This window comes from Phytophthora cinnamomi (genome assembly GCF_018691715.1).
Source record: "Phytophthora cinnamomi strain GKB4 chromosome Unknown Contig81, whole genome shotgun sequence".
Taxonomy (NCBI): domain Eukaryota; phylum Oomycota; class Peronosporomycetes; order Peronosporales; family Peronosporaceae; genus Phytophthora; species Phytophthora cinnamomi.
This window is the reverse complement of record NW_027151014.1, coordinates 1-10043: the sequence shown is the minus strand read 5'-3', so window position 1 is coordinate 10043 and position 10043 is coordinate 1. Positions and strand designations below refer to the sequence as shown.

Genomic DNA, 10043 nt, shown 5'->3' with positions numbered 1-10043 from the left:
CTCTAGGTGGAAATGCACGGCTACCTGCACGACACCATTGGTTGGACGTGATTGGGGCTTCGAGAAAACAATAATTTCGCGTGTTTTAGTTGCAAGAATTGTTAGACAGCTTGCTTTTCGAGCAACCCTGGCCGTGGCTACTGCTGCACCAATCAATCGGCCAGCAAAGCCCTCGAACGTTCTAACACGACACACGCGCAGATATTCTTACTCGTTGATCGTGAGCCCGTCAGTTAGTAAAACGGCAGAGTCACCGCCCTGCTTCATCGCTCGGTAAATTCGTCGAGTGAAGAACGAACTACAAGGGTGGGCGCGAGTCCCAGTGCGTCGGTAAAGGGCCGAACACGTGCCAAGGCGGACACATGCTACTTGGTCTAAATACAGTTTGTCCCTACAAAGGGGTTGCAGGAGGTATGTGTCCTGTATATTTAGACCCTCTCGGTGCTTCTCGAATGCTCATTTTAATACACAAATCGCATTATAATCCAGTTGTTACAAAGTACAGCGGACTGGACGAAACAAAACAGCAACCTCTCTACATGAGACTTCGCTGCCAGCAGAGCACGCGCTGCAGTCCAGCAGGTTTGGGCCCGCCGGTTTGGAAGTCGAGTGAGATGGCCGGCAGTTTTATTCCGCCTGTGTCCGTCACGAGAGATCTCGGCTCGGAGTGGTCGGGCGACTCCACTTGGAACTGAGCCCAACCCTCAATCTCCAAAAGACGAGACCAAGTTCTAACAAACTAACAAACAAACAAACAGAGCCCATGGTGCGCGTGGTGGCGTGTCGCTTCATGCGCATCAGCTGCAGCGAAGACGACCACCCGCTCTTTCGACGCTACTACGCCAGGTAGGACTCGTCCGCCCTGAGTCACCTGCGTGTTTTTAGGGACGAAGGGCAGACATTCTGACACGTTCCTCCCTCTCTAAAAGGAGCAACCGGGAGCGCGGCATCAAAGTACGTCGCCGGCACTTTAGTCCCTCGTCTTTTCCTTCTCTAGACACTTAAAAGGAGGAATTATGTGCGTCCGATGACTATCCTATCCTATCGCCAGCTTCTGCGCTGCTTCCCACATTGTTGTCCGGAGCACGTCCAGCGGTGCTACTGCGGCACCTCCATCCACGTGCTCGTGACGTTCGAGTCGGATCCGCCTCCGGCCGCCCAGGGGGAGGCTGCTGGTGTGCGCGAGATTCGAGCCGTCCCGCGTCGTCCCCCCTCTGGCCCTCCAGCCTGGCAGACGCGCCGGGACGCGAGGTCCAGGACGACACCAACGAGCGGAAGCTGCGTCCTGGGGAGGTTGTGTCGCTGCCTGAGAGTCTGCTCCCGTCTGGCAACCGGAAGACGAAGCCGGCGACATGGATCCGAGCGGACAGAGAAGGCGAGGCGAAGCAGAACACGCAGGTTTGGCTGCTGTACAATTGGTAGTTTTAGAAGGACTCTTGTATTAAGATTTTTGTGTGTTGCGTCATCAAGAACGCAACGCTGTACGTGCTCAACAACCACCGGTTCCCCAAGTGGCTCTACAGCTACGACAGCAGCGTGACCAGGACTCAGCGAGAAATGACCCACCACCTGGTCGTGTACGTCTGCCAAGTTACAGGAACCAGGTCGCAGCATGGAGAAATTGACGCCGTGGTGCTAGCGCGCCAGGAGTCACCTGGTTTCTCCCTCATTTCCTACCGGCGGCCTGGCAACAACGCCAGTGATGCCGGATGTGATCTACCAGCGATCGAAGGAGCATCTGGCAGCACCTTTGATGCTGTCGACGATGATATGTCTGATATGATTTCTTCAACAATGAACGATACGGAAATTGATTCGGGTTCTTCTGAACTGTACGAGACCAAGCCGCCGCATCGTACACACCAACCGCAGTACCAGGTCTTTTCCACCCAGCCGAAGCAGGAGGAAATGTGCCAACGCGTATTTAGTGGTGGTGGTGGTGGGGGGGGGGGGGGGGGGGGGTTCCTCGGTTCTTACCGGCATCAACACGAGGCTGCTGCCAATCCGATTCGACAAGTACTACCTGGACCGAGTAGTCAAGACCGCTATTTGTGGCAGGTGGGGTCAAGTGCACGCACGTGTGGTTTCCTAGACAAGGGGCAGCATCTTCTTATTCCGGGGCGATTTATCCAACGTTTGTCGTTGCGCGATCTCGGATTTGATGCTGATGCCGCGCACAAAGAGGCCCGAACCTTTTGGCTGCGTGCAGCAGCTGCACAATGCGGCCAGTAAGCCACAGCTGCAAGAGCGTTTCGTGATACTGGTGTCGGATTTATACGACGTGCTTGGTGGCGTATTTGGAGAGGTGGCGGCGGATGTAGTCGCAGGGTTACAAGGAAACCAATCCGTCTCACTTCCGGGATTAGTGGATGAGGTGCTGTCTGTCGTGTACAGGCTGGCATGTTTCACTGCGCTACGAGTTGAGACGTCGAAACAGCTTCTAAGCCGGGAGACAATAAGTTCCCAGTAAGTGGAGACAGTAAGTTTCTTGTCTGAGGCATTGAATTGTTCGTTCCGGACCTTGTGCGAGAGGCGATGATCATGCCGATAAACATGCAGCCTGCGAAAAAACACGGTCAGCAACAACCTTTCGCGGCAAGACCCCAGGATACGACGACTTGGAATGGAATCAGCGGTGGCTCCTGGAGCCCGGTTCGCTGGAAATGGCTCACGTCGCGCCGGGCGCAGCACGAGACTCTCCAAGTCTTGCCGATTTCGCTCAAATTTTGTATCGGTACAAACTCAGCTGTATTGACATCGTCATTGCAGACGACATGTCGAGTTTGACGCTGCAATCAGCGTACTCCCTTTCAGAGAAGTACAACCGCTTGTTATGTAAGGATGAAGCGCAAAAATAGTGGCTAAAGTGCAGTAATCTGCGTTTCGTATGGATTGAAGCAAGTGAAGTGTTTCACAAATGTTAATAAGTACATGTACACATTCGGCGGGATTGGTGTCTGACGCGTGAGTGTCGGTTCGAATCGATGCGTCTGAGTAAACGCAACCCAGCAATCTGGTAAACGATTTCGAGCGATATTGTTTGATGGAGCTGCTGGTGCTGCATTTAGTGCAGAAATGTCAAATGTTTCGTTTGTGGTGAATGAGATGCATTGCCTTGTGGTTAGCTCGTATTTTGGTTGCTGTTCTCTGGATTTCAGATCTAGAGTTTAACTGAATTCTCGAGCCCAATATCGAGGCTTGTCTCCTTGGGATTGCATACGCATGATATGCCTCTATCTTCCTAGTTGGCACCATCCAGAAACGCCCCCTTAGTCAGAACATGTTCGTCTGTCCTGGCATACGATACTTCAATACTTAATAACTGCTGTACGACTGATGCGAACAAGGTGGATGTTGCTTGTGGCGGCCCAGTGCAACATCATTGATAACTTGCGAATCTATTCGCGTGAATGTTGTCCGAAGAGATACACCAATGTATGCAGTGCATAGTAATGAACAGCATGATGACTGTTAGGCTAGTTGCAAGAAGCGACATTACATCTTGCATTGCTTATCGATCTGGCCTACGTCAAGATCACATGACCAAAACCCCCGATCATATCCGTAAACTACCCAGGAAAAAGTCTACAATTGTGTACACTTGTATCGCGGCTTGACACGGTGACTTTAGCATCTGCCTTTGAGTACTGGTAGGCAGGATGGGCTACGTTACACAACATACCGTGTTTTTTTTTTTCCTTTTCGACGTATAAGTACTTCTAAGTATTCGACGAAAGATTTCCTACAAAATCCAGAGTTTCCCCGTGCAAGCACGGCATTAGTACAACTTTGATGCGGGTAGTTGGTGTGGTAAGGCGTGGATCCCACTGAAACCAATACTATCGCGTCGATCTTTTGTGGAACGCGTGCTGATACAGATGTGAATCGCAGATTCACGCAGACCAAGGCACTGTGGGGTGTACCGCAAACTGCGAGATAAAGTAAGCGTTTTGTTGAGAAAAGAAACGCATTGAAGATAAATCAGCGACATAATTCCAGCAATAATTCCAGCAACGCCTGCGGCGAGAATGGTGGACATTCACGGCGAGCTGGCTCGAGTGTGGTAGGGTGGAGCGAATGCTGAAGAGCAATACCGGGAGGTATCGCTTCCAAGGACCTCGAGTAGCAGCGGTGAACTGTCGTTGATAATAGGATCACACACCACGTCTTCGTGGCGTTGTGAGCGTAGCCGAATGCGACCGAAGCCAGAAGTCACCATCTCGAACAAGCTTATCAGCATGTAAAACTGCGAGCGCAGTAGAAGAGTGACTTCCACGATTTTCCGGGCGATGTCAAGTGTACACGGACTTAAAACAACTTACTTTTCCATGAGGGGCATCAGAATTTACGCGTGAAGTTGGGGAAAACTTAATCTATTGCACGTTAGCAGACGTATCCGACGCACACGCCGTTGTAAACGGTGTGAGCCCCTCGGGGATGCCGTGAGGTGGGTTCATAATTGTTGTTGGCTTTCCAGTAAAAGGAAGAATGAGGCTTCGCAGATCGAGTTGACTCTGCCGTGGACTATGGCAAAGTACTCGTGATGGTTGGTCTCTGGAGCCGCTCGGCTGCTTCCATCGGAGTGTGATCAGCCCGGTAGTTGAATCGCCCGTACCTTTGGCCCAGGTCAGCCAGGTAAGAAGCTGGATGTTGGATAGTACCATCGGGGTTGTGATCTGCCAGGTAGCTAAATTCCATGCGGTAATTGATGTGAAACCTTCTGCCCCACAGGAAACCCCACTCTTTTGCTGCACACAAAAGCTAGCAAACAGGAAATCGACTGTGTGATGTCTCGCCTAGCGTAAGGGATTTGGTGCGGCGGAAATGAAGCTCGCCGGGAATGTAAAGTCTCTCGATGGAATCAATTGCTATGCAGTGACCAAGAGTGCATGCAAAATTGGCTCCGAGTCTAGTAGGAAATGCTGAGCCTGCTATGAAGTCTTCGCTCCGCTGAAGTAAATGGCACCAAATGCACGTGAAAGTGTGTTGGGAAGTCGTGATATTTGTGCAACCTGCATGTGACATCGGGCGCCGTAGGAAGTGTCGAAACCGAAGACCAAGTGTGCACGATAAGCCTTCGGTTTAATGCTTCATTATCTGTTTTACCTGAATCGACTGACAAGGACAATATGCAAGTGATCTATCTACAGTGAATCTAGAGGAAGATCGTCGAGTTGATGGGAATTTTGCGTGCATGGATCCAATCGATGTTCCGGGCGTGTGTTTCTGCTCCAATGCAGCTCAACTCCGGCGAATCGTGCAGAAGTACGCGTGGCAGCCGTCGTTCAGATCTTACACTGAACAAAGTAGGCCGATTGTTGGCAACCGAGTGACTACTGTGCAATACTAACCCGACTGCTGCAATAAATTTGTTTGGCCGATTCGAATCGGAAGAGCATACGTGTACGTGGTGTGAACCTAGAAATCAAAAAAGAGATATGATGGAGCAACGCTGCTGATTGAGAAAAGAGGGGATGTGGCTTGTACGAAGATTTTTCTCTTCAATGCCTACTATTCATCGGAGCTTTAAAGAATTCCAGTGCGTGGTGTGATAGCAGATGAGGCCACATTTTAAAACTGGTGTGTCAGGACGTACTGCCGAGGACATTTGTTGGTTTCTTGGTTCACTACCAACCTGCTGAGTCAGAGCCTGGCATACGGAAGAATATGTCTTCACTGCGTGAGCTGATAGGGACATCTGATCGACGGCGACTAGCGTTTCAAGAATTTTGAAAGCAAATTTGCGAATTTATGTCATTTTTAAGGCTACCAACGGCGCGTTTGAACGCTTCTCAGCCTTATTACGACTCGATATTAAACTGCTAATGTACTATGATTACCACGATCTCGATACTAGCGAGCGGCGTACGAGCAAGTGCTGGTGCGAATCGCATGCGAATGTGATGGAAGATTATATCATGTGGAGTTGGATTGCTGAAAGTCCAGAGGTCGTTCCAGGTAACGGTGAGCGTCATGGCAAGGTAATTTTATTGTGAACATTTTCCATGGTGTTCATGGGGACAACGATCATTGGGCGAGGTGATCTGCACATTTCAATCGGACCGAGTACGTCGAGGCTGGTGGTGAGTGTCATGTAGCGAGTGCTCTGTCGGATCGGTCCACGAAGGACTATGCCGAGGATGGGCTGGGGTGGCTTTCAAAGCTGGTGACGATTGCCATCTAGCGAGTGCCCTGGTGGCTATTGTGTCCTTGAACGGACTGTGCGACGGAATGCCATAACCGTGGGCAAGTGGTCCTACAAAAGCTGTTGGCGAGTGTCGACTAACAGGCTTGGATGAGTGTCAACAAGCTCGTACTGCTGGTGCGCGTCGACAAGTGTGATCATTGAATCTCCGAAGAGCGAGTTGCCGCGGTTTGGTTGCAATTTCGTTGGACTGTTACTGGCGAGTGTGAGTTGGTGCTATTCTCGTGACAAGCTTACACTGTAAGTGTGTTTCAGGAGAAGAAGTCGCTGTGTCACGGTAAATCAAGCCTGTGGAGTCAACAATGACAGATAGTGCTGTGGTAACTGTGCTCACTGGCAAAACTGCGTTAATGGTGCCGACTGATACCAAGCATGTTATCAGTTTTAGAAGAACTCTTGTATTAAGATTTTTGTGTGTTGCGTCATCAAGAACGCAACGCTGTACGTGCTCAACAACCACCGGTTCCCCAAGTGGCTCTACAGCTACGACAGCAGCGTGACCAGGACTCAGCGAGAAATGACCCACCACCTGGTCGTGTACGTCTGCCAAGTTACAGGAACCAGGTCGCAGCATGGAGAAATTGACGCCGTGGTGCTAGCGCGCCAGGAGTCACCTGGCTTCTCCCTCGTTTCCTACCGGCGGTCTGGCAACAACGCCAGTGATGCCGGATGTGATCTACCAGCGACAATGCACGATATGGAAATTGATTCGCGTTCTTCTGAACTGTACGAGACCAAGCCGCCGCATCGTACACACCAACCGCAGTACCAGGTCTTTTCCACCCAGCCGAAGCAGGAGGAAATGCGCCAACGCGTATTTAGTGGTGGTGGTGGTGGGGGGGGTTCCTCGGTTCTTACCGGCATCAACACGAGGCTGCTGCCAATCCGATTCGACAAGTACTACCTGGACCGAGTAGTCAAGACCGCTATTTGTGGCAGGTGGGGTCAAGTGCACGCACGGGTGGTTTCCTAGACAAGGGGCAGCATCTTCTTATCCTGTGGCGATTTATCCAACGTTTGTCGTTGCGCGATCTCGGATTTGATGCTGATGCCGTGCACAAAGAGGCCCGAACCTTTTGGCTGCGTGCAGCAGCTGCACAATGCGGCCAGTAAGCCACAGCTGCAAGAGCGTTTCGTGATACTGGTGTCGGATTTATACGACGTGCTTGGTGGCGTATTTGGAGAGGTGGCGGCGGATGTAGTCGCAGGGTTACAAGGAAACCAATCCGTCTCACTTCCGGGATTAGTGGATGAGGTGCTGTCTGTCGTATACAGGCTGGCATGTTTCACTGCGCTACGAGTTGAGACGTCGAAACTGCTTCTAAGCCGGGAGACAATAAGTTCCCAGTAAGTTGAGACAATAAGTTCCCTGTCTGAGGCATTGAATTGTTCGTTCCAGACCTTGTGCGAGAGGCGATGATCATGTCGATAAACATGCAGCCTGCGATAAAATACGGTCAGCAACAACCGTTCGCGGCAAGACCCCAGGATACGACGACTTGGAATGGAATCAGCGGTGGCTCCTGGAGCCCGGTTCGCTGGAGATGGCTCACGTCGCGCCGGGCGCAGCACAAGACTCTCCAGGTATTGCCGATTTCGCTCAAATTTTGTATCGGTACAAACTCAGCTGTATTGACATCGTCATTGCAGACGACATATCGAGTTGCTGACTGCTGCAATCAGCATTGCACTCCATTTCAGGCGGTGAAAATGCAACTCCGATGAATTCGTGAGCACGATGGCGCAGTGAATATGACGTAGAAGCCACGTGGTAAACAGTCGTGTGGTTGATTGCAGTCGCACATGTAACGACTACGATTAGTTGAAAGAAGGGTTGAGATGAAGTTAATACTTGTATTTCAAGTTACACAAGACGGTCGGGGAAATATGAGCGGTGAGCCTTGTTGCCTTTTCACGCGAAAGTTTTGTTGGGCCTGCCGACGGCTGGGAGGTTTACAGTGTGCGATGCGATCACGGTGTGATGCAAAAGCGACGGGCCTGAAGGTGGTGCAATGGCGTCGCGCACTGTACTCCAGACAGATATTGTTGTTCTATCGATGGGAGTCCGTCGTCAGAGAAGTACAACAGCTGTTATATGTAAGGACGAAGCGCAAAATAGTGGAAAGTGCAGTAATCTGCGTTTTCGAATAATTGAACAAGTGAAGTGTTTCACAAATGTTAATAAGTACATGTGCATTCGGCGGGATTGTTGTCCGTAATGGTTGAATCGATATCGTAGCGATAATTGTTTGATGGAATTGCTGGCTGCTGCATTTAGTGCAGAAACGATCGAATCGTTTGTGTGAATGAGATGCATTGCCTTGTGGTTTAGCTCAAGATCAGAACGTGATGAAGCTCACAGATGAGGAAGTTGCTCGTGTTAGCACGTTGTGGAAGTGCATGCTAAGGTTTGTCTTGCCTGCTACTCAGACTAAAACGACCAGATTCGCCGCAAAGGCGAAAGTAGTACATTTCATTGCTGAGCACGACAAAGATTGACGTCTTGGTTCGTTGAGAAGCAGCCACGAGGCAGATACGCGATGGAGATACGGAGGCTGTCCTCGTGGTGCTGGTCATAGTCCTCCTCGGCGATCCTTCCTTTCCGTCTCAGCGGGAGGACGCAGTGTGACTGGGGTTGCTGCGATGCAGTCTGCGGTGTGTGTTGTATGGTGCGTGGTTGCGGCGCGCAGAAGGCGGCGTGGCTGCGCGGGATGTCGCGTTACACAAATGGTATCGTGTCCGTGGAGACGATGGTAGATCGTTGATGAAGTTGGCGTAAGGATGCATCTCATGAGTATTTTGGTTGCTGTTCTCTGGATCAGAAGTTTAACTAATGTCGAGCCCAATATCGAGGCTTGTCTCCTGGGATTCATACGCGCGATATCCTCTATCTTCCTGAGTTGCACCATCCAGAAACGCCCTTAAGTCAGAACATGTTCGTCTGTCCTGGCATATGATACTTCAATACTTAACTAACTGCTGTCGATGCGAGCAAGGTGGATGCTTGTGGCGGCCCAGTGCAACATCATCGGTAACTTGAATCTATTCCTGAATGTTAATCGAGATACACCAATGTATGCAGTGCATGTAATGAACACATGATGACTGTTCATAGGCTAGTTGCAAAGCGACATTACATCTTGCATTGCTTATCGATCGCCTACGTCAAGATCACGAGCCAAAACCCCCGATCCTATCCGTAAACTACCCAGGAAAAAGTCTACAATTGTACACTTGTATCGCGGCTTGACCGGTGACTTTAGCATCTGCCTTTGAGTACTGGTAGGCGGGATGGGCTACGTTACAAACATACCGTGTTTTTTTTCCTTTCGACGTATAAGTACTTCTAAGTATTCGACGAAAGATTTCTACAAAATCAGAGTTTCCCGTCAAGCTGGCATTAGTAACTTTGATGCGGGTAGTTGGTGTGGTAAGGCGTGGTTCTGAAACCAATACTATCGCGTCGATCTTTTGTGGAACGCGTGCTGATACAGATGTGAATCGCAGATTCACGCAGAAAGGTACTGTGGGGTGTACCTGCAAACTGCGAGATAAAGTAAGCGTTTTGTTGAGAAAGAGAAACGCATTGAAGATAAATCCAGCGACATAATTCCAGCAATAATTCCAGCAATCGCCTGCGGCGAAGTATGGTGGACATTCACGGCGAGCTGGCTCGAGTGTGATGGGATGGAGCGAATGGTGAAGAGCAAAACCGGGAGGTGTCGCTTGCACGGACCTCAGTAGCAGCGGTGAACTGTCGTTGACAATGGGATCACACTCCACGTCTTCGTGGCGTAGTGGTAGCCGAATGCGACCGAAGCCAGAAATCACCGCGTAG

General features: G+C 50.5%; 1 protein-coding gene across 1 annotated transcript; it reads left to right on the top strand.

The window, feature by feature from the left end:
• Window positions 1-763: 763 nt before the first annotated feature.
• Window positions 764-7144, top strand: IUM83_12378 (uncharacterized protein; the record flags this gene model as incomplete). The annotated part of the gene is made up of 6 exons (XM_067936999.1): window positions 764-846; window positions 930-954; window positions 1052-1175; window positions 1235-1398; window positions 1471-1878; window positions 6636-7144. Coding segments are annotated over 6 exons (1313 nt in total), but the record flags the coding sequence as incomplete, so codon positions are not given.
• Window positions 7145-10043: the final 2899 nt, after the last annotated feature.